This window comes from Macrotis lagotis, chromosome 1 (genome assembly GCF_037893015.1).
Source record: "Macrotis lagotis isolate mMagLag1 chromosome 1, bilby.v1.9.chrom.fasta, whole genome shotgun sequence".
NCBI classification, from domain to species: Eukaryota; Metazoa; Chordata; class Mammalia; order Peramelemorphia; family Peramelidae; genus Macrotis; species Macrotis lagotis.
In genome coordinates this window covers 479,438,083-479,463,725 of record NC_133658.1, presented here as the reverse complement: position 1 = coordinate 479,463,725, position 25,643 = coordinate 479,438,083, and the positions used below count along the sequence as shown (strand labels likewise).

Genomic DNA, 25,643 nt, shown 5'->3' with positions numbered 1-25,643 from the left:
CAGAGATTTCTTTTAGTATCCTGGGTTTCTTTTAATATCTTGGAGTTTTCCCAGGCTTAGAAAAGCTCGGTTACTTCTGTTAATGACAGTAGCTAATTGCTCTCAGATTATCTACCAATCCATTTGGGATTTCAACCTTTCCCTGTCAACCATTTTCTCCTTTCTTTGGTCAATTTAGAGATTATTATTCTTGGTAGAAAAACAAGCAGAATTTGAAGTGAATAGTTCTCTTGTTTATTTCATCTCTTATTAACTCAAATAGTAGTATATATTTTTTATTTGTTTGTCTTCTTGCTCCCAGCATAATTTATGAAGGAAAAAAGACATATTGAATTTTGTGACTAAGATTACTGTTGCTGGGGGGAGAGCATGCAAACATCAGAGAGGTAAAGGCCTCTCATTTGAGTGGGATTTTGACAGGAGGAAGTGATATAAATGCTAGCTGACTTGAGGGAAGTAGTTTGTTTTTAAAATTTACTTTTTTAGGGTTTTTTTTTGTTTTTTTGCAAGGTGGTAGGGTTAAGTGACTTGCCCAAGGTCTAGATAATTATTAAGTGTCTGAGGCCAGATTTGAGCTCAGATTCTCCTGACTCCAGGTCCATGCTAAAACCACTGTGCCACCTAGCTGCCCCAAGTAAGAAAGGAGATGATTCAAAGACCCAGGTGAAAGGTGTTAGATTTGTAAAGGAGGGATATTTGTGAAGATGGGAAGAAAAATTTTGAAAGAGATTATCAATAAAACAGGAAGCATAGTTATTTGGTAACATGAAAAGAGTCTGGGTTGGGTTTTGAGTAAAGAAGCATATAAGGGGTGGCTAGGTGGCACAGTGGTTTTAGCATGGACCTGGAGTCAGGAGAATCTGAGCTCAAATGCGGCCTCAGACACTTAATAATTACCTAGCTGTGTGGCCTTGGGCAAGCCACTTATCCCCATTGCCTTGCAAAAACAAAAAAGAAGAAGCAGCAGCATGTAACAGATCTTATGGGGAATGTGATGGGACATCAGTAAGTTGAAGTAGTGGTGCTGCTTGATTAATCTTCTTTATATAGAGATCTATATACAGATATAATCATGTTACTCCTGTTCACTTTGATTTTACTTCGTGTTTCCTAAAGAACCAAGTCCAGATTTTTTGGGGCCCATTTTTCAAGGTTCTACATACCTTTTAAAAGTCATTATACTGCCTTCTATATATGTTAGGCACCAGTCAAGTTAGTCTATCTTGTTCCTTCTTTTCAACTACTAAACCTTTACTTATATCAGAAATATCCTTGTTGTCTTTCCCCATTTTCTTTGAAATTTTCTTTGACATATGAGGTCCAGTCCACATAGTACTGCTATGTGCCCCCCCCATTTTCCTTAATTATGTGTGATCTCTCCTTTCTCAGATAATTTATTGGTCTGTTTATATTTAGACACTTAAGACATTTTGTATTACATTTATTTTTATCATATTCCTTACAACAGAGACTCTGGTTTATTTCCCCTTTCATCACTACATTGGTATTGAAATTTCTTCTCCTAGGGCTTAGTTAAATTCTTTTTAAAAATATTGAAAGATAAAAAACAACAGTCCCTACCCTCAGGGATCTTATTATTGAGTAGATGAGAAATGGTCAGTGAATGTTACTCACGAAATGAGATTAGCAAGATAGATACTATAGAATGTCAAAGGTTGAAGGGATTCTAGGATAAAATCCTATGACTGTGGAGTCTAGACTGCATAGGGAAGCAAGAGAAAGTGGAAGGTGGTTTATGAAACTAGGAATTGAAAGATTAGAGGACTGATGTGTGTGTGTTTTGTTTTTATTTGTCACCTTATACATAAAAAAATAAAAAGTAGGAAACTAAATATTGGTTCCCCACCCTTTTTTAAATGATATTTAAAATTCAAACTTTTCATTTTTTTTTCTTCTAGGTTGATCCAAAAGACTATATGTTTACTGGCTTGAAGGATGAAACAGTAGGTCGCTTACCTGGGAAAGTTGCAGGCCAGCAGTTTGTCATTCAGGACTGTGAGAACTGCGACATCTACATCTTTGATCACTCCGCTACAATCACTATTGATGACTGTACCAAATGCAGAATCTTTCTGGGACCTGTAAAAGGCAGTGTATTTTTCCGGAATTGCAGAGATTGCAAGTGCGTAGTAGCCTGCCAACAGTTTCGTACTCGGGATTGTAGAAAGCTAGAAGTCTTTTTATCTTGTGCCACGCAACCCATTATTGAGTCCTCATCAAATATCAAGTTTGGCTGTTTTCAATTTTATTATCCCGAGTTAGCTTTTCAGTTCAAAGATGCAGGACTAAGTATCTTCAATAACACATGGAGTAACATCCATGACTTTACACCTGTGTCAGGAGAGAACAATTGGAGCCTCCTTCCAGAAGATGCAGAGGTACAGGATTATGTTCCTCTACCTACCGTTGAGGAACTCAAAGCTGTAAGAATTTCTACAGATGCCAGTAAGAGCATTATTCCAATAACCTGGGGTCAGAGGCAAAAGATTAGTGATGAATCCTGTTTGGCTGTGTTATTTGCTGGCGATTATACTACTGCGAATGCCAGGAAACTAATTGATGAGGTGAGAATTTTTTCCCTTTTTCTCTCAACCAACTTACAAAAGAACATTAAAAGGAAATGTCCCATTTTTATGTGGTAGCTGTGTTAAAAATCTAAATATATCTATTTTCAATAGATGCTCAGCAAAAATTTTGTGCTGATTCAGACAAAGGAAGTATCAATGAAACCAGAGGATGCTCAAAGAGTTTTCCAAGGAAGAACACCTGATTTCCTTCCTTTACTGGAAAAAGGTAAAACGGGGGGTGAGGGGGAAAGGAGTTAAAAGATTATGTGGGAAAATCTAATTATGCACTAAAATATCATGATGATTTTAGTGGGTCAATTTACTTCCATTCTTCTATGTGTATATATATTAACCATTGGACTATTTTCTGATTCTGTGGATTTCTTGCTTTGCCTTGAATGTACTTTTTTCCTTAGTTCTCTCAGATTATCTGCTTATAATTGTGAACTTCTCTAGAAAACTGTTCTTGACTGGTGTTAAAGCAATTATTTTCCTTTATTCTATCCTTTTTTTAATTGAAATTTATTTAATTTTTTCAATTATATGCAATGATAGTTTTTAAACATTCATCTATTTGCAATTTATGAGTTCACATTTTTCTATCACCTCTCCCCCCCCTCCCCATGGTAGCAAACTATCTGGTAAAAGTTGTTAATGTACATTGTGTTTAACATATTTATATATTAGTCATGTTGTGAAAGATGAATTATATTTTATCCTCTTAATAAATGAAATATTTTGGCCTCATATACAATACTTACTTAGCTGTGTGACCTTGGATAAATCACTTAACCTCATTACCTTTTGCAAAAACAAAATAACAATAATAATATTAATAATAATAAAATAAATGAAACATCTTACTACTGTGTTTACCTTGCCAGATTACCAATCTTTTATTTTGGATTGTTATAGAAGTGGCAAAAGAGGTGTTTGATAGAGTTCCTGCCCTGAAGGAGCCTAAACTTTGAAAGACACAATACTAAAAATTATTCTAACTTGAGAATATAATTTTATTTATACTTTTATGGTTTTGCGATGTCTAAAATTGCCTTTGCACAATTGAGCCCCACAAAATAATGTTTCCATGAAATTCAGTATTTGAAAAATGTCTTTTGTACACATGGAAATGAGACTTGGGTTGTGTATTCCAGATTTGCAAGTAATCGACTTCTTCCATGATAAGAGTTAAGATCTAATTTAGTTGCTTATGAGGGGAGAGAATGTTTAAAAAATTTTTTAATTCATGTAAGTTTTAATAGACATCTCTTGATATTCCAGGGCAATTTTATAATATGTTTTAATTTGTTTCAAAAACTGTGAGTGGTCCACAGATAGTTACAAGGAGATTTTACCTGAATGACATATGGTTTGCAAGTTACTGAAACTGGATGACCAGCCTAGGAAAGCTCATACATAAAATATCTGTATTTGAATAATCATATGGTGGAACCAGGGTTGAAAAGGCCAGAAGTCATCTAAATTTCCTGAAAATATAGAAATCTTCTTTTATTACAGGGAGGTTTTTCTCAGTTTCCTTTTTTTGGGGGGGGGGTTGCAAGGCAGTGGGGTTAAGTAACTTGCCCACAGTCACACAGCTAGGTTATTTTTAAGTGTCTGAGTCCTGATTTGAACTTGGGTCCTTCTGACTTCAGGGCTGATGCTCTATCTACTGCACCACCTAGCTACCCCTTACAGGGAGGTTTTTTTTAATACTTTAAGTGATAGAAGATTCACTACCTAAATTCTTTTTATATTTAGTTGAAATATGCCTTTTCAGATTTTAACTATTAGAATTAATTTTGCTCCCTAGATATAAAACATTCTCATGTAGTAAGTTCTCTAGGCAAGCACAGAGCCTAGGGGTCATGTGTGCAGTTTGGACCTTTTTAGTAGAGGGTGTTTGAGCATAGAGGCTTCCACTTCTTGAATTCCAGTTCCACACCCAATACCTATTGACCATCTTATCTTAATAAACAGGATGTTCTGGAGACACCTTGATATTAGCGTGTCCAGAATAGAACTTTCATTGCCTTTTCAATACCTATTCATCTTACACTTTTTTGTTAAAGGCACCATCATTTTTTTGGTTGTTCAGATATGCAGCTTTAGCATTTCATTTATTCTTTACTTTCCTTAAACCATATATATACATATATATATATATATATATATATATATATATATATATATATATATTCAGTTGTCAAATCATGCTGTTTCTTTCTACTTTATCTCTTGCATCTAACTTTTTCTTTTTTTTTCTCAAAGAACTCAGAACTTTTGGTAAGATTCTTATTGCCATTTCTTGTGTGCACTACTTTTGTAGCCTCTTAATATGTCTCAAGTCTTTTCCCCACCCAAACCATCCTTCATACAGTTGTAAAAATAATTTTACTTAAAGCACAAATTGGATCATGTCACTCTCTTACTTAATAAATTCCAGTTATTTATTGCCTCTAGGATAATATAATATAAATAATATAATATAAATTAATAATAATAAAGTAATAAATATAATAAATAATAAATAAAATAATATAATATAAAGTAAATAATATAATATAAATAACCTCTGGGTTGTTTGTGTTTTTAAAAACGTTTCCTATGGTTTCTCAGTGGATGGGGTGGGGAGGACATGTGAGACAAATAAAAATAAAATAAAACCAAACATTTTTAAAAATTTCGTAGTTTTTCTTTCTTTTTACCAAATTATAGAATACTGATTTATTTGAATAGTCATCCCTTGTTTGAGTTGGTAGGTTTTAATCAGGGAATTTTTTTTATTTGTTTTATGTTTTTTTCTTTGGTTTTGTTAGACTATTTATGATTCTTTTATTGTAATTTTTATGATTCTTTCATATATTTGGACATCACTACATATATGTGTGTGTATGTATATATATGTGTGTGTGTGTGTGTATATATATATATATATATATATATATGTATATATAAATTTTGTTTTTTGTTTTTTGCAAGACAGTGGGGATTAAGTGATTTGTCCAAGATCACACAACTAGGTGATTATTATGTGTCTGAAGTTGAATTTGAACTCAGGTCCTCCTAACTGGAGGGCCGTTGCTTTATCCACTGTGCCACCTAGCTGCCCTGAAAAGCCCAATTTTCACAAGTTGGACTCACTCTCTTTAATTTGACTGCAGTTGAATTGAACTGAGCTTCTGTGTTCTTCACATTTGACACCATTTTCTGTCTGTCTTTCAACTCAATTTTTATTTCCTAAAATCCTCTTTCTTTAAAATGAAGTTCCGGGAAGTCGTTTAACTCCATTGCCTTGCCAAAAAAAAAAAAATGAAGTTCAGAGGGCAGCTAGGTAGTACAGTGAATAAAGCACCAGCCCTGGAATCAGGAGGACCTGAGTTCAAATATGACCTCAGACATGATGATTGTCTAGCTGTGTGACCTTGGGCAAGTCACTTAACCCCATTGCCTTGCAAAAAGTCAATTAAAAAAATGAAGTTCAAAAACCTTTAATTTGAAAGCTTTCCTGATTTTTCTTCTCCAAATTCCCAGTGCCCTACTTCCATCTACCTTGTAGTTTTGCTGTGTATTTTCTTTTTATTTGGAGGAAGTATGGCAGAGTGAATAGAGAGCTGACCTCAGAAATACAGAGCCTAGGTTTCAGTCCCACCACTTACATTGACTAGCCCTGTGAATCTGGGCTAGTCAGCTCTTTGATTATAATTTGTATAATAGGAACTGACTTTCTTTGATAGAGGAACTTTATCACTGGGAATCCTACACCAATGAAATCTTCAAGTCTAATCCTTCTCTTTGTGTACAGGGTGTCCTAAAAATCTTAGTGAAATTTTAAACTTTAATAGATTATGATGAATTCTTAGCTTACTCTCCCATCTGACCAACAGAGATAGAGGTCTCTCTAACTTTATATTATGCCATGAATATATAGGTACTCATATTTTTTGTTTTGTATTGTTTTGGTTTTATTAATGATAGCTCATGAAGCTTTTGAAACTGTAAACATATCAATATATTATCTGTCTTTTAGGAATTGGCATGAATATATCCCAACCTTCTTTTCAATTCCTTGAAGTGTGAAAATATTGTAAATACTCTGTCTTTCTCAGTTTCATGTACCATACTTGGCTCAGTTATTGGAGGTAGTTGATAAGAATGGTAAAACTAAATTCAAGCATCTTATTTTATTATCTTTAGATTCTAAAGCTTAAGAACATGGGTGAAATAAATTATTTAATTTTTAAGAGAAGTTATCTAAAATTGAGTAACTTCAAAGCAAATTTGCTTCCTTTCTGTCATTTATTTTAAAATACACCTAATAATCATAAATTTATTATAAACTACATGCTATTTTTCTTACATTTATTTTAGTTTGATAAATTACCTCATTCCTATGTCAAATAGAGTTAAATGGGGAAATGGATAATTTTCTCTTTCAGTAACTGTCAGTTGAATTCATTTATACTGGCAAATACTACTTTTGTATTATACTTCTTTTTATGCCAAGTAGTGAAAAAAAGAACCACCTTCAGATTAAGTTGGAAATTAGATACTGTTGAGAGAACCAGAATGGCCTTATTTCACCCCTTTTTTTAACCACATACACAATTTCAGATTAACAAAAGTTTTTACCATTTTAAAAAATATTCACACTGTGGAAAGTCCTAGAAAGATTTTTCTGTTTTCAAGTCTGGATAGTCAATCATTAGTTGATTTTGATCCATTTACTAAGTTTAGCCATTCCAGAGGGATCTTTAAACATCTTCTCTTTGACTTAAAAATTTCATATAATTGCTCTTTATTTTTCTTGCAGTAGATTATTCATGTTTTACTAACTTTGTTAAACTACTGAAAAGGATAGCATAGGAATAGAAACTGCTGGACCTGTCACTTGTTTAGTCTAAGAAACCTCTTAGGTGAGGAAATTTCCTTTACCATTCCATTCTGACACTGTAATTTATATCCTTAGTTGCCTAAAGAATTGAGCTTAAGTGATTTGCCCAGGATCCCAAAATCTCTATATATATGTGAGGCAAATGGGGATAAAGAATTAAATATAATGAAGCTCTTTATTTTAGATAGTGAGCATTAAACTCTATGAATTAAGATTTGCTTCTTTCCATTAATAATCTCTAAATATTACTGATGTTGCCATTTTTGCTGCTACTTTCTAACTATGGCAAAACTTTGATAGGTGAAGAAACTTTATAAAAGTCTAGTAAAGTTTCAATTATATGCACAAATTACCTGTATGTTCCAAAGGATCTGTGATCTCACTTGTAAGTGCTTGCTTTTATGATTCAGATCACAATTCACCTCTCCCTGCCCAATGTTTGCAACTTCAGTCCACTTTTTGCTGTGCATTCTCTGGAACCCTAAGTGGCCATTAATTTAGTAATAGAGAATGCCTTATATTAATTGCTGGGTGATGACCATGGATTTAGTTGAGTGATCTGGGGCATGGAAAGAACACAATAATGCAATCAAGACTCTTTACTTTAGAGTCAAGAGCAATGAAAGAGCTTTCCTGATATCTTTCTATATATAATAGTTTTTAGGGCACAGTTCCCATCAGAGACTGCCTATACCCTCTGCTGAACTGAAAACCAAGTTAACTCAACCTTTATCAGAAGAATGCTTATAAGAACAACAGAGAACTAACTAGGTCCATAGTCTATTTTTTTCTATTTTTTGATTTTGTTTAACTGACTCTTGCTGTCTCATGGAGTCATTAGTTTCTGTAGACTCCTTTATTTTTTGCCTGGGAGGGGTTTTCTTCATTTAACCTCTTGCAACTCCTTTTCCAATTGGTCAATTCTACTTTTGAAAGAGCTTTCCATTTGACCAGTTGAGGTTTTGAGAGAATTAATTTCTTTTTGCATTTGCTCATTTGAGGATCTGAGAGAATTATTCTCATTTTGTAATTGTCCAATTGATGATCAGAGAGATTTAGTCTCCTTTTGTGTTTGTCCAAATGTACTTTCTAAGGTTTTGTTTTCTTGTTGCAAGGTATTAATTGTCTCTCCCAAATTTTTAAGCTCCTTCCTTATTTCTTCAAGGAAGTCATTCTGTGCTGGAGACCAGATTGTATTCTCCTCAGAGGTTCCAGGTCTCTCTAAGTTGGGGTCTTTCCCTTCCAGGAATTTTTCTATGGATCCACCTTTTTGCTGACCCTTCTTCATTATGCTAAGATCTTGAGTTGTGGGGGGCCGGTCACCTCGGCTTGGGATCGCTAAAGGCTTTACTGAGTGCAGTTTCTTTGGCTGGCCAGTAGGAGGTGCTTGTTGCTTTCTCTGGAGTGTCTGAGCTGGGTTGCGAGATCTTCTCCCTTTGCCCGAAGGGAGGAATTGGAGCTATTGAATTCTTTTGCCTTCAATCAATGGTGGGTTTCACCCTGGCCTGAGGTCATTCCTCAGCTGGGCTGGTTCTTCTGCTCACACGCCTGGGCCTGAGGCAGAAGTAGTTTGCATTTGTTTGGGAAGAGGCCTCTGTGCAATGGAGGCATGCACTGGGGTTTCTCAGACCCAGGAGCCCAGGGATGGTGTCTGCAGCTCTCCTGCACCAGAACTCTCCCCCCAGCCTGGTCCCCAAGCTCCAGGGGGACAGCACCAACACCAGCACCTCTGCTTCCCCACGGACCCAAGCCCCTTTTGTCCAGCCCCACCGCTGATCCAGCAGGTCCGGCTCTGGGCCCTCAGACTCCCGGTTCCAATTCAGCTGTTAATCTGGCTGATCTGGGGCTGATCCTCCCTCTGAGCCCAGACTCACCTGCCTGAATTTGGCCAAAGCTGCAGCGGGAGAGAAACCCTAAGGTAGATGTTCTTTCTCCTGGCTTTTCTTTCAGGGTTTTGTGGGTCGGATTTCTTTTAAGAGGTTTGTTTCATGTGATAGATGGGGAAGAGATCAGGAGACTTTAGAACTGTGCCTGTCTTCTCTCCGCCATCTTGGCCAGAAGTCCTCTAGGTCCATAATCAGTACAGATGTGGGAGTCATCATGCAGTGTTGCAATGAATGTAGGACCATGTGCTCCCCTTAAATAATGGACTCTTTTTTTTTTTTTGGCACGGCAATGGGGTTAAGTGACTTGCCCGAGGTCACACAGCTAAGTAAGTATTAAGTGTCTGAGGCTGGATTTGAACTCAGGTCCTCCTGACTGCAGGGCTGCTGCTGAAAGATGGTCCTTGTACCAATTGTAGTAGTATCTAAATTGGAAAGATCTGTACACCACAATCTCACATGGTTCTGATCCTTTAAGTGACAAATTGATTATCCTGACCATTCTCCTCCTATTCAAGGCAAGAGGTTTGTACTTACTCCAGTTGTTGCTTTTTCAGAATATACTAAGTTTTCTATTGGGGCCACCAGCATCAAAGCTCTTGTGGAATATAAGTTTTTTCCTTACAGTCCCCCCCCCCCCCCACACTAACTGACTTTGATCAGGGTCCCCTTTTTTCCCCCCTTGAAGAAGATCTGAGATTCACCTTGTGGCTCTTTATTTCCTGGGTTTTCTCTTCTCGGACAAGTGATGTCCTTGAATTCTGGGATATACTTTTAAAACTTCAGCTTCATCATCCCACTCCTGAAGATGGGGGTTAGATCTGTCCCACCTCCCAGAATTTGTATCTTTAACAAACTATCACCACTTAAACTGGGAGGACTTTGTCTTGTCCATCAGTTTCTTTGATCCAGATATTCTTTCTACAGGATGGATTTTTTAGATATAATTCCGGTTAACCCTCTTGCCCCTTTGATTATGCCATCTTTCATGCAGATCACCTATGCCTGGGTGTTTCTGTTCCCTGAGTGGGCTCTAAATAATAGCAGTATTAGTTCAGTTTCTCATTGACAGGTTTTTCATACCCCTTACATGGTTTGGACAGTTCTTCCTAGAAAGGATTTGGAAACCCATCAGTGTAATTATTGGGAGAAGCTTGACTTCTTAATCATCTTGGGTAGTTGAAACTTTATTTTTATAATTATGACAGTTCATCTGGAGGAAAGGCAATTCTTTAGTTAACAGTGGTTATCATCGGTCCCTATACATAACTGAAGGGGAGAGTCTTCAGTCAGTATTTATAGATAAAGGAGATAGTCTCTCAATATGGGGTTCTTAATAAGAATGAAAAAATAAAATTATAAATTTAGTTTGTCTTTGTTGGAGCTCCCAGGAAAGGAAAGATTTTGGTTATGGGACTAGAGGACATGGTGGGGGGTGGAGGGGTGGGGAGTATGAGTTGAATCAAAAGAGCAACTCTGTCCTGGGACAGATTCATGGAAGAGGTTTATGTCCTCTCAGCTACCTTATAACATATCACCTCACCTGTGACAAGAATTAGTGTGGGAATTGGAGGTGTTAATCTGTATTCAGGGAGTGATGGTCTTGGCAGTATGCCTGGTCATCCTAGAGATTTTGAATTGTTCTGAATCAATTTTACTCTAGGAATTGTACCTTTTTAGATCTTTTATTTTGTTTTTATATTTTTGTTACTTTGTATTAAGTCTCCTCTAGTCTAGTCTTTTTTTTTTTGAGATAAAAATTGGTTTTACTATTTTAGGGTAGAAAGTACACCTATAGAATTTTGGGAACCTTTTCACTCAGTGGGTATGACATAGTAGGAGTTGGTGAATACATTGGGAGAGAGAGTATTAATTTTTTTTAAAAACTTCAGTTGTTTTTATTGCCTTTTTTCCTGGGCCACAAGGATGTCATTGCATTCTAGGCCTGAACTTAATTCTGCAATTTTCTGAATTATGTCTGGTCTAGAGTAAGTAACATTTTAACTTCCTCTATATGAATATTTAGGATGGTGATCAAGCCACCACCCAAATGTTGTGGCTCCTACTTCCTTAGTAGTTAAAAAACCAATCTTTACAAATCATTTCCATTTTGTTTTATTTATTGTCCTTCTAGTTTCATCCTTAAATGCCCTTAGTATAATTTTTATAATTTGGGTCTTGATATGGAAATATCCTTGGATTCCTGGATAGGTACTGCTGCTTCCTGATACCATCAATACAGAGATCTAGGAGGTAAAATCCAAGTTTATTTTATGTTTCAGCCTAGGTGCAGTATTCTGAATTACCTCTGAGCAATGAACAAGGATTTCTTAAAGCTTTATATAGTCCCTGATTACATCAGAGGGAAAAAAAGGGGAAAAGTACAAGGTAAAAAAGGGGAGAGATACAAGTCTGAATTTATACTTGCCAGAAACGAGAATTGGAATTTACAATCATCAAAAGGAAAAGGTCACAGATATACTTGTAAGATTTACAATTCAAAGATAACTGAAGAAGAAAGATCACTTCAGAGGTGCTTTATCAATAAACACCAAGAAGGGGTAGTCTGAGTAAGTTCTTTGACCTCAGTCCCATTTCATTTTTTTTTTTTAGTCAAAGTAATTGGGAGTCTCAGCTAATTTAGCACTCTTAAGAGGAAAACTTGAGCCAATCAGGGGACTTCTCACAATAATAAGGGAAAAAAAGAACAGAAAACTCTTACAATAGATTCAAAGCTTCATTCAAACTTATTCTTCCTGTCATGTCACTATTTCTCAGTTTTATTGAATGATACTGATGTGGGAGAAATTGGTGTTGTCCTCTTAAAAATGAGAGCTCTTTTGACAGAGTAGTTCTGGAGGTAGAAAAACTTAGGATTTTATTTCAGAAGCCTATAAAGTTCACAGATTAAAATTTTTTTAGACCACCTGAGGGAAAGGGAGAAAGGAAAGCAGCCTTAAGAGCTGGTTTGGATTCCAGTAGTTCTCTAGTAGCATGGGCTGGGAGCATGAGGTTCCTGCGTTTAGAGAAAGTGGCCATTCTGCAAAGAGGAAGAGAGGAGAGAAAGAAAGGGAGGCTCTCTTGGGAGGCCTTATTTAAATGTATTTCCATAGTGGGTTGGACAAGGGTGTTTCTTGGGGAGTAGTTTAGCACCTGGATCCTGGTACTCTCCAATACACATGCCCCTGGTTGGCCCTCCAAGGAGTGGCTAAGAACAGTACTCATTGTACATGGGTGGCATTCTGTACACTAGTCTTTCCTGTCCCAAAGGATCTGCCCTTTAAGTCCTTCATAAGTCATTTCCTGATGCTTTGTTATTTTATTTATTTATTTGGGTTTTGTTGTTGTTTGTTTATTTATTTTGTTTTTTTCAAGACAGTGGGGTTAAGTGACTTGCCCAAGATCACATAGCTAGGTAATTACTAAGTGTCTGAGGCTTGATTTGAACTTAGGTCCTCCTGATTCCAGGTCTGGTTCTCTATTCATCCTGTCACTTAGCTGCCCCTCTTTTGTTTATGAAATAATAGTGATTATTGAAATATATTTCCCTATGTTTACTGAAAGTATAACATTGTTAATAAAGTTATAAAAAGGTTTTTGTCATTTGTTCTCTGAGGTATCAGATTTGTTTATGTGAATTTTGAGGATCTAGGTAATGCTTTATAAAAAAAGCCTGTTATACTTAAATTATTTCTCCTTACCCCCCCCCCCCCCCATAGTAAACAGGAAATTTTAGGAATTTCTGTCTTTCTTTGAAAGTCTTTACTGTATTGCCCTGTAGGGAGGCTTATTAAAATCACGCTCTATTTCTTTATCAATTCAGACATTCCTCCTACTCTCAATGGTACTGAAAGCCCTTAGTTCACAACCAATCTCTTACTTTTAGCTCAATTTTTTTTTATTGTATAAGCATCAAAATCCTGCTGCCATTTTCATTTGATGAAGCAGACATTTTAACTCTGAGCCTTTTTCATCATGCAGCTTTTATTTAGATTGCCTTCACTTTTCCACCTTACTGTTTTGTTTTTTTTTTTATTTCTTTCCTTGGAAGATAATTTGCTGTTCTCCTAGGTGTTGAAGTATTTTCTGACTAAACACCAGGTTACTTTTTTTTAAACCATATTTTCTTTTTTTCTTATGTATCTTTTTTATCTTTTGCAAAAAAAATTATGGTTAAGACCACATACATTAAATACTCTCAGTAAACTTCTTACTCATGGGGTGAGGATAGGGAGGATAACAGCATTGATGGTGGTGATTTCTTTGGTATGGAAATGCTGCTGAAGAAACTCTTTCCTGAACCAATGGAGATTATCACCTTAAAAGTCATGAGAAAATTGTTTAGGGCATTTTGAGGTGTCAGAGGTGGGATTTGAAGCAAAGTCTGTCCTAAGTTGACTGTCAGTTTATTCAGTTATACTGCAGTTAACATTGCTTCTTCTCCTTTTATTGCCTAATGTAAATAGTTCATCTATTTTATTCTGTTTATTTCCTCTGAGAGAAAAGGAACCCTATTTAAATTGTTGTTTTAGTTACTCATATCTGCAGTGTGAGCCCTTAAATATATATTGATGATTACAAACTAATTATCATAATAATCATTGCTGTTTGGGTATACGAAAATAATGAGAAAGTGCCTAATTTTGAGTATTAACAACTATAAAATTTTTACAAATAAATCAATGTTTTTTTCATTTTAAAATTTATTTTTGACAGTGATATTGTTACACTTGAGAGGATCTGAGGAAATATAGCACCTCTACTTTATACTTAAGGGAAATGGAGGGATAAAGTTTACCTAGTAGACTAACAACAGCTGTGAGTATAACATATTGTGTTTCAGATCATTGGGTGTAGATTTTGGTATTTGAATTGTAAGGAGATCTTTAAACAGTAGAAAAGTCTAATTGTCATAGCCAACCAGGTATGTATGAGAGGCTGCCCTAGATTAAGCCAGAACTTTTTTGGTTCATCAAGTGTTAGGGTGACCACAAACTGTCATTTGGCAGTTTGAGGGTTTTTTTTTTTTTTGTTTATTTTATATTATTACAATAATCTTGTTATAAGAGTAAACATACCCCCCCCCCCAAGAAGATGAGAAACCTTAAGAATAAATAGTGAGAGAGAGAGAAAAAAAATGTACTTCAGTCTGTGTTCAGATTCCAATGACTGTCTCTGGGGTGAGTTGCCTTCTTTATCATAAGTCCACCAGAGAAGTTTCTCCAATATTTTTCCCACAGTTGCTATTTCTAGCTGTATTTCCCTCTACTGTGTTCCTCCCCACTCTCATGTATTCTATTCTCTCTCTCTCCTTTCATCCTGTCCCTGTCCAAAAGTGTGTTGTATCTGAATACCCTTTCCCATAATCTCCCCTCTCTTCTATCACCTATTCCCACCCCCCTTACCTCCCTCCATTCCTTCTTATCTGGTCCCTTTCTTCTCATTTTTTCTCTAGGGTAAGATAGATTTCTTTACCCTATTAAATGTGTATGTTATTTCCTCTTTGAGCCATTTCTGATGAGAAGGAAGGCTCACTCATTCCCCCTTGCCTCCCCCCATTCCACTCCATTGAAAAAAACTTTTTCTTGACTCTTACATGAAATACCTTAGCCCTTTCTTCCTCTCCTTTTTCTTCCTGCCAGTACTTTATCACCCATTGACTCCATCTTTTTACTATATTCCTCTCCTTCCTGTGACATCTATACATGGTCCTTCTAACTGCTCTTATTTTTTTTGTATTTTAAATTTATTTAATTGTTCTTATTTTTGTACAAATGATGTTTTTTATACATTACTAAAATATTCTTGTTTAAGAGTAAACATAGATGGAGCCTAAAGTGCCCTCTGTCACTCAGAGCTGCATCTGGCACCTGGAGAAGAACTATCTGTGTGTCCCTTTGGAATATAGATAAGAGGAAGCTCAGAACAACATGAGTTCCAAGCCAAAGAAAGTTGGAATCATCGGAGCTTCATTCTCAAAAGGACAGCCACGAGGAGGGGTAGAAGGAGGCCCTGAAGTATTGAGAAATGCTGGCTTAGTTCAAAAACTTAAAGAACAAGACTGTGATGTGAAAGATTATGGGAACCTATCCTTTGTGGATGTGCCCAATGATACCCCTTTTCAAATTGTGAAAAACCCAAGGACTGTGGGTAAAGCTAATGAGCAGCTGGCTGAAGTGGTAGCAGAAGTGAAGAAGAATGGGAGAACCAGCTTGATACTTGGCGGGGATCACAGTTTGGCGATTGGAAGTATCTCTGGCCATGCCAAAGTTCATCCTGATCTTTGCGTCATTTGGGTGGATGCGCATAGTGATATCAACACTCCTCTGACAACTCCAAGTGGCAACTTACATGGGCAGCCTGTGTCCTTCCTGTTGAAGGAACTAAAGGGAAAGATCCCTGATCTTCCAGGATTCTCTTGGGTGACACCCTGTTTATCAGCTAAGGACATTGTATATATTGGGTTGAGAGATGTGGATCCTGGTGAACATCGCATCCTTAAAGATCTGGGTATTAAATTTTTTTCAATGACTGAAGTAGACAAGGAAGAAACACTGAGTTACCTAATAGGAAGGAGGAAAAGACCAATTCATCTGAGTTATGATGTAGATGGGTTGGATCCATCTTTCACACCAGCTATTGGCACACCCGTACCTGGAGGCCTCACTTACAGAGAAGGTCTCTATATTACAGAGGAAATCTATAAAACAGGACTCCTCTCAGGATTAGACATAATGGAAGTCAATCCATCTCTTGGGAAGACACCAGAAGAAGTAAACTGAACAGTGAATACTGCTATTGCATTAACTTTGTCATGCTTTGGAGTTGCTCGAGAGGGCAATTAAGAGTGCCAATTAACCATAAAGAAGTCTGAATAATTCTGAAAAGGAACTGGGGGAGGTAGAAGGTGGTAAAGAGAATTGATAAAGATTCAATGATGGTTAACAATAAGCAGCTCTAGAAATTGTGCTTAAGCTTACACTTTCCCCAAAGCCTTTTGGCAAATTTTATTAGGTAGATAATTAAAGTTCTGATCCCTTCTTTAGTGTGAAATCAAAATATTTTTGTTTGCCCTCTAGCTGTAATCAAGGGAAAAGACTTATAAGTGATCTTGGGGAAGAGATATGTAAACTTCAGGCTAATTCATTAATTTGCTGTTAGCTGGTTTAACAACCTAAATACATTTCTAGTGATAACTAGTAACAGAAGACAAATAGAATTAATTTGTTATTTGCCATTGTGTTCCTGTCCATAAATCTGTGGTAGGGCCCAAATATGTTAATAGCAAACAGATGACAGGTGTCAGCACCTGTCTGATAGAATTTAATTATTAGAAGAATAGCTTCAGTAAGACTTTATACTTTCCACCAGTAAAATTTATTTTTATATGAGAGATCTTAACCTGAATTATTTGCCTAAATAATTTAAATAAGTCTATGTAGGGGGAATGCTTTGTCATGAAGTTTCTGTCTTCCAAAATGTCTGTTCATAAAAATACTTCATCAAATTAAAAAAAAAAAGTAAGCATAATACCCCTCCACCCAAAAAATATAGACCTGCATGAGCAATAAAGAGAAAAAATTAAATTAAAATAAAATAATAATAATAATAATAATAATAATAATAATAAGTACAGCAGCAGAAAGAGCACTGGCCCTGGAGCCAAGATAGCAATTAATTTCCCTTAAAAAATTTTTTTGCCTTGCAAAAACCAAAAAAAACAAACAAACACAAAATAAAATAAAATACTATGACTACTACTAATAAATAGTAGGGGTGGCCAGGTGGCGCAGCAGACAGAGAACCAGCCCCGGAGCCAGGAGCACCCAGGTCTAAATCCGGCCTCAGACACCCAACAATCACCCAGCTGTGTGGCCCCAGACAAGTCACCCAGCCCCATTTGCCCTGTGTACCACCCCCTAATAACAACAACAACAATAATAATAGTAGTAATAATAATAATAATAAAATGTGCTTCAGTCTGTGTTCCAACACCTCCAGCTCTGTTGTGGGTGGATCACATTTTTTATGATAAGTCCATCACAAAAGCTACTTCCATATTTTTCCACTGTTTCTATTGCTGATTGCAACTCCCTCCATTCGTACTTTCCCATTACCATATATTTCTCTCTCCTTTCACTCTGTCCCTCTTCTTAAATATGCTGTAGGGTAGCTGAGTGGTGCAGCAGACAGATCCCTGGCTCTGGGACCAAGAGACCCAGAGCCCCCATACCACCCCTTAGGCCCAGCATCCACCTGGCTCTATGGTCTTGGACAGGCCATCCAATCCCCACTCCTTGCAAGAAGTAAAATAGAAAATGTGTTATATCTGACCACTCTCCCCCCATGGTCCATCCTCTCCTCCATCACTCACATCCCCCCTTCCCCCTGTCCCCCTTCTCTCCTTCTTACTCTAGATGTCTTTACCTCATTGAGTATATATGCTGTTTCCTCTCCTAGCCACCTCTGATGAGAGCGAAGGTTCCCTCCTTCCCCCTTGCCTTCCTCCCTTCCATATCATTGAAATAGCTCATTGTAATAAAAAAATTATTATATGAAATATCTTAGCTTATTCCACCTCTCCTTTTTCTTTCTCCCATTACATTTCCCTTTTAGCCATTGACTCCATTTTTACACTATATTACACCTTCAAATTGAACTCTCTCCTGTGCTTCATCTATAAAAGCTCCTTCTACCTTCTCTATTAAATGAGAAGGTTCATATGAGTATCATTAGTATCATTTTTCTATGCAGGAATACATGTATTGCATCATTATTAAGTCCCTCATATTTTTCCCTTCTCCACTCTCTATGCTTCACCTGAGTCCTGTACTTGAAGGTTATACTTTCAGTTCACTTCTGGCCATTCCAACAGGAACATTTGAAATTCCCCAGGTTCATTGAAAGTCCATCTTTTTCCCTAGAAGAGGACATTCAGTTTTGCTGGGTAGTTGATTCTCAGTTGCATTCCGAGCTCTTTTGCCTTCCAGAATATTATATTCCAAGCCCTATGAGCTTCCAATGTAGTTGCTGCTATGTGAGATTCTGATTGCAACTCCACGGTATTTGAATTGTGTCATTCTGGCTGCTTGTAACATTTTCTCTTTGACTTGGGAGTTCTGGAACTTGGCTATAATAATCCTGGGGGTTGTTTTTATTTTTGTATCTCTATCTTGGGGAGAGCTGGGGATTCTTTCAGTTTCTATTTTGTCCTCTGTTTCTAGGATATCAGGGCAATTTTCCTGTAGTAATTCTTTGAAAATGATGTCAAGGCTCTTTTCCTGATATTGACTTTCAGGTATTCCAATAATTTTTAAATTATCTTTCCTGATATCTGTTTTCCATATCAGTTGTTTTTTTCAATGAGATGTTTCACATTTTCTTCTAATTTTTCATTCTTATGATTTTTTGAAGTATTGTATCTTGGTTTCTCATAAAATCAGCAGCCTCCCTCAGTTCCATTCTACATCTGAAGGATTTGTTTTCCTCAGAGAGCTTTCTTATCTCTCTTTTTCCATCTGGCCATTTCTGCTTTTTAAACCATTCTTAAAACTTTTTGAACTGTTTTAACCATTTGACTATGCTGGTTTTTAATGTATTATTTTCTAAAGCATTTTTTTGGATCTACTTAACTAAGCTGCTGACTTATTTTTCATGTTTTTCCTGCTTTTCTCTCATTTCTTTTCCCAATTTTTCTTCTGTCTCCCTCACTTGATTTTCAAAGTCTTTTTTGAGCTCTGTCATAGACTGAGCCCAGTTTCTATTTTTCTTGGAGTCTTTAGATGCTGGAACTTGTACTTCCTCATCTTCAGATTGAGTGTTTTGAACCTTCTTGGGATCATAGACAAAGTATTTCTCAATGGTATTCCTCTTTTTTCTCTGTTGACTCATTTCTCCAGTCTGTGCCTGGTTATGGGGTGCTTCCTGAGCTTTTGAGTATTATTGAGACACCCCTCCCCCAACAAGGAACTCCATGTGTTAGGCTCTGTCTTCCCTCCTGTTCTGTGAATGACCACAAGTGCACCCCTCTGCCATGGGCCTGAGGTGGGGGGGGGCCCTGCTAGACTTCGATCATGATCTGAATGTGGTCAGAACCCCAGAATCCTGTTTCAGGTACAGAGGACAGACCTTGGAAGTCTCTCTCCACTCCCCTACCTAGGCTCAACACTCATGCCCTGGGGGCTCTTGCTTATCGACTCTGCCTGCTTTCATTTCCTGGATCTGGGCTGCCATGGCCATGCTGCTCGCTGAGTGCCTTGAGGGCTGGGCTTCATGTGGCTGGCTCTGCCAGAGGTCCCAGTCCTGTCTTCCCCACCCCTGTTGATCCCCCAAGTTGTACCTGGTGCTTCCCTGGGGTGTAGGTCAGGAAACTGCCCCTCTACTGTGTGCCACGGCTCCCAGTGCCCTGGGGCTGCCTCTGGGAGGCTGAAGTTCCTTCATTCCAGCAGGCCACCCCTCTAACCCCGTGGAGAGGAGCCTTTTTGCTATTTTCCAGGTAACCTTGGGCTGGAGAATTGGCCTCACTGGATCCCTCTGTGGGTTCTGTCTCTCAAAAAAATCAGTTAGAGTCCTTATTTTATAAGTTAGGAAATATCAGAGAGAGAGCACCTAAGAGATGATCCTCTCCTGTTGCCATTTTGGCTTGCCCCCCCAACTGCTCTTATAAATGAGAAAGTTCATATGAGTTATCAATATCTTCTTCCCATTCAAAAATACAAACAGTTCAACATCATTAAGTTCCTCATAGTCCTTCTTGTCCACCCTCTCTATGGTTCACCAGAGTTCTGTACTTGAAGATCAAACTTTCTGTTCAGCTCTGGTTGTTTCAGTGGGAAAGTTTGAAAGTCCCTTGTTTCATTGAAAGTCCATCTTTTCCCAGAAAGAGGATCTTCAGTTTTGCTGGGTAGTTGATCTTGGTCATAAACCAAGATCTTTTGCCTTCCTGAATATCATATCTCAATCCCTATGAACCCTTAATGTAGATGCTGCCAGATCCTGTGTAATCCTGACTATGGAGCCACAGTAGTTGAATTGTTTGTTTCTGGTAACTTTTAGTATTTTCTCTTTGATTTGGGAGTTAGGGAATTTGGCTATAATATTCCTGGAGGTTTTTCTTTTGGAATCTCTTTCAGGAGGTGACTGGTGAATTCCTTCAATTTCTATTTTACCCTCTGTTTCTAGGTTCTTGGGACAATTTTGTTGTATTATTTCTTGAAAAAGGAAGTCTAGACTCTTTTTCCTGATCATGACTTTCAGGTAGCCCAGTAATTTTAAAATTATTTCTTGTGAATCTGTTTTTGAGGTTGGTTGTTTTTCCAGTGAGATATTTGACATTTTCTTCTAATTTTTGGCTTTTTTGGAAGAGTTTTATTTCATCTTCTGAATTTTCCATGGGACCAAAGTAATTTTCTATGGTCAGGTTCTTCTTTTCTTCTGTTTGTTAATTTCTTCAGCCCAAGACTAATTTACTGCACTTCCAAGGCTTTGGGCTTTTTTTTGGGGGGGATACCCCACTGGGACCTTCTTATGCTCTCTTGCTTGTGTTCTGTTTTGTAGATGACCACAGGTGCTCCCCTTTGCTCTGGAGCTGTGAGGAGAGTCCCTGCTCAGCTTTCTTAGGATGGAAGCCCAGACTGCAACCTGGATCTGAGTGTGGAGAAATAGCAGAGTCCTGCCCCAGGGAAAGTAGAGAGACCTCTCCCCTTACCATCTGTGGGCTGTGCTCTGGAGGTGCAGGCCGGCTTCCCTGATTCCCACTTCAGTTTCTCACTGCAGGGCTGCTCTGAGGCTGGTACTCCTCACTCACTCTGGTATGGCAGAGTTCTCTTACCACCCCTTCATGCTGTTCATTCTGATCCCTGGATTGTGGCTGTGGCTTTTTTCCACCCCCCCCCCCCCCCCCCCAGTGAAACACACCTTTCTTTTAGGACTTCTCAGTTATCTTGAACGGGAAAGTGTATCACTCAGTCTTTCTGTGGGCTCTGTTCCTTTAAATTTTGGATACAGTTAGAATTTGAAAGCTTTCGGATTTTGGGGGGAATGAATTTCTGGGAAATACTGCCTTCACACTATCATCTTGGCTACCAGTTTTTTTTTTTTTTTTTTTACTTAGCCCATCAGAGAAAGGATCTTCAGCAAGGATTCTGTCACTCTTTGCTTAGGTAAGACTTGGCCCGTCTCCTCAGTTATGATCAGTAGAGTGTGAGAACTCAGGAAGCCTGAGGGGTTTTAGCAGATCCACTTGGGTAGATCTTTTTATGCTCTTTGAAGTCTAGGAAGTTAGATCTATTATTCCATTGGTTACCAGCTTCAAGGGAGTCTAAGCTTGAACTTTTGTCCCCTGGGCTAAAATCAAGATTGTTCGATTGTCTTTCAGGACAAAAACCTGTCTAATTTCTTTAAGGGAAGGAATTAAGATATTGCTTTTATCACAATATGTGAAGTTATTCTCTGTCATAAGAAACTAAGCTCTTTGGTATTAGTTATTGGAAAGCCCTGTCGTACTCCTGGCTTTATGAAAAATATACTTTTTATAAAATATACAGAAAATTTATTATACTTTTATACATATGCATTTGTAGGTTTATAGGCTTTTCTGTCTCTTCTCTTTCTAGGCAATTGCCCATTTCTAGCTCTCCCTCCAGGAAGCCAACACGAACAAATTTGCAGACCGTAATTACTTTCATCCAGATACTTTCAAACTTTATTATAGTTTAGTTGTTAATTACATCCTGTTTGCCTTGTTCCCTAATAATTCCATGTGCACAAGGCTTGTCTTCCCAACAAGATTATGAACTCCTTGAGGGCAGAGATCCTTATATTTCATTATTATGTCTTACAGTGCCTATTTCAATGCTTGGCACATAATGAGTACTCATAAAAATACATGTTGAATTGTATATATTTTCTTTGGCCAACTTATGATTACATTCTGGCTAAAAATTTGACACCAGTCATGACAAGTTCAATTTGAAATCAAAATGAACTTAATGAAATACAGAAATTGTGATAGAAAGTATAACTAGTCCTTTATAGGAGAATTTTAAGTACAGTCATCTTTTATTATTCATGGTAGTAGAAGAAAAAGAGGGGTAGATAATATCAAAGCAAAAAAATTTATCTGACTTGGGAAAGCTGTCTTGAGAATAGGCTTGGAGGCATACTTTCAGACAATTGTTACCATTTTGGTGTCTGGTGTTAATTCCCTCTTGGCTTGATTTTGTTATTGGAGGACTGAGGCATGGCTGGATATCAACAGTTGGAAGCTAGAGTTGACAGGAGTAATTTACTCTTGGATAATTAAGGATTGATATAATATCTTTGATTAAAAAAACCCAAGAACTTTTATTCTCCTTTTCTGAAAGGAACAAAATTTTATGGACATGTGGATATGGGTAGATATAAAAGTGATTTAGTTATAGAATCACAGACTCTTAAAGTTGGAGGATCATTTAGTCTAATCTTTCAGCTTTAGGTTGATCATTTATAGTCTGAGATGTGTAATACTGAAATGGACTATTTCTAATCATTAGATAGTTCTTAATATGAATCACATTCTGTCTTAATGCTTTCTAACTCATTGGTCCCTGTTTTCTGATCTCTGTTCTAGATTATAATTATTTCTTTTTTATGTTATATTAAGTGATAAGTCAAACCATTATCATCTTGGTTATCTTTCTTTGAATAAACTGTTTTGGTAATAGCTCTTTTTAAAATGTGGCACATACTACTGAAAAGAATACTCCAGATGTAGTTGTACCAGTATAGAATAGAGTATTTGGGTATTTTTGTCATTTTCCTTTTTGATGCCATGCTTCCATTAATATTGCATAAGATTGCATTATGGATTTTTGAATTGGAGATTTCATATATATGTATATTATATATATATATATATATATAATCTTTTGTTTACTTGGATTAATGCTAAAACCCATCAGTTATTTATATTAAATGCTGTTAAGTCAGGTTTTCCCTATCTTGTACTTCTCTAGTGGATTAAAAAAAAAAATTAAGCAGATCCTTTGAGATACTACCTCACACCTCTCAGACTGGCCAATATGACCAGAAAGGATAATGATCATTGTTGGAAGGGATGTGGGAAATCTGGGACACTCTTACATTGTTGATAGAGCTGTGAACTCATCCAACCTTTCTGGAGAGAAATTTAGAACTTGGCCCAAACGACAACAAAAATGCACATACCCTTTGATCCAGCAGTACCACTACTGGGTCTATACCCTGAAGAGATGATGAAAAAGGGTAAAAACATCCCTTGTACAAAAATATTCATAGCAGCCCTATTTCTGGTGGCAAAGAATTGGAAATCAAGTAAATGTTCTTCATTTGGGGAATGGCTTAGCAAACTTTGGTATATCATGGAACACTTGTTCTGTTAGAAACCAGGAGGAATGGGAATTCATGGATGTCTGGAGGGATTTGAATGATGATGCTGAGTGAGATGAGCAGAACCAGAAAAACACTGTATACCCTAACAGCAAAATAGGGGCAATGATCAACCTTGATGGACTTAACTCATTCCATCAGTGCAACAATCAGGGACAATTTGGAGCTCTCTGCGATGGAGAATACCATCTATATCCAGAGAAAGAACTGGAGTTTGAACAAAGACCAAGAACTATTACCTTTAATTTAGGGGAATATCTTATTGTCTGATCTTGCTATCTCTTATACTTTATGTTTCTTCCTTAAGGATATGATTTCTCTCTCATCACATTCAATTTGGATCAATGTAATACCATGGAAACAATGTAAAGACTGACAAATTGCCTTCTGTGGGGGGGGGAGTAAGATTGGGGGAAAATTGTAAAACTCAAAATAAATAAAATCTTAAAAAAAATAAGCAGAGAGAAGAGTTAAGAAAAAAAGTTCCTTCTCCCCTTCATTGCAGAAGTAGGGGGATTACAGATATAGAACATTACATATATTCTCAAACACAGTCTGTGTGTTAGTTTTTGCTAAACTCTGTTTAAAATCTTTGTTACAAGAGCTCCCTCTGATTAGGACATAAGTATATTCAGAAATAAATGTGATGTAAAAATAAGGTAATTTTAAAAAGTAAATCTAATCAGAGGATTTTATATCTATTAATTATAAATCCAGTTTGTGATCTGATATTACCTTTTTCTTCCAAGTTTCTGACATCTGTGAATGTGATAAGCATGCTATTTATCTCCATCCAAGTTATTGATAAAAATGTCAAACAGGAAAGCTGAGATTAGAATCCTGTCAAACTCAGTTAGATAAATGGATTGATAGTGATCCTATTAATCAGGATTTTTTGAGGATTTATTCATCCAGGTAAAATGCACTATTTTATTCTGTTAGCCATCCCATGTGTCTTCATTTGTCTGCAACAGGATAAAAACATTGTCACATTTCTTCCAGAAATCAAACAATATATCTTATTTTGTTCCCTGTTCTATAGGCTTATTAAAGCCTATTAAATTGTGAGGTTAGTTTGGGTTAGAGCAATTTTTTCTTTAGTGAACTAATGTAGGTTTCTTATGCTTAAGTATATGCATTACATATATTCAGAGACTGTGTAAACAATTTTCTAGGGATTGATGTCAGCAGGCTAAAAGCTTCTGAAATCTTTTATCCTGTCTTGAAAATTGGAGTTTATTATTTACTTGTCCTTAATCTTGTGACACCACTAAATTTCTCTATAATTCTTTTTGTATTTCTCACAATAGCTTCATAATCACTTCTACTCTATTTTTTATTTTTTTTAACTAGAATTGATTTTCTTTCAAGCTTAATGATATTTGTCTGACCTTTTCATTGTGAAGATCATTTTTCTTGGTAGAAAAGACAGAAGCAAAACAGGAATTGATTAATTCCATCAGCTGTTTGTGTTTCTTATCAAAAGTAGGGTCTTCCCTTTTCTTCTTGACTGTACCTAAATAAAGCTGTTTTTAATGCCAATAAAATTTTTCAAAAGCTTCAGCTAATTTTATACTTTAACCTTCTTGACACAATTTTTACAAGTTCATGTCATTCTTTTGGTAATCATTCTTCAATTCAATACATTTATTCAACACCTGATTTGTTGGGTCATTGTGCACTAACTGCTGGGTCTTGGTTTTATATCATTTTAGCTTCTGTATTATCTTTTTAAAACCTGAGCTTGGGCAGCTAGGTGGCACATTGGATAAAGCCACAGGCCCTGGAGTCAGGAGTACCTGGATTCAAATCTGGTCTCACACACTTAATAATTACTTAGCTTTGTGGCCTTGGGCAAGCCACTTAATCTCA

At 36.8% G+C, this 25,643-nt stretch overlaps 1 protein-coding gene and 1 pseudogene across 3 annotated transcripts in view; both read left to right on the top strand.

The window, feature by feature from the left end:
• Nucleotides 1–25,643, top strand: part of RP2 (RP2 activator of ARL3 GTPase) — a 59,404-nt gene that overhangs the window by 21,787 nt on the left and 11,974 nt on the right. For all 3 annotated transcript variants that reach the window (XM_074213696.1, XM_074213697.1, XM_074213698.1), the window contains exons 2-3: nt 1,920–2,585; nt 2,700–2,814. In XM_074213696.1, the coding sequence (XP_074069797.1) occupies nt 1,920–2,585; nt 2,700–2,814 (781 nt within the window). The remainder of the gene's footprint in view (nt 1–1,919; nt 2,586–2,699; nt 2,815–25,643) is intronic.
• LOC141506701 (arginase-1 pseudogene) lies at nt 15,194–16,379 on the top strand (annotated as a pseudogene).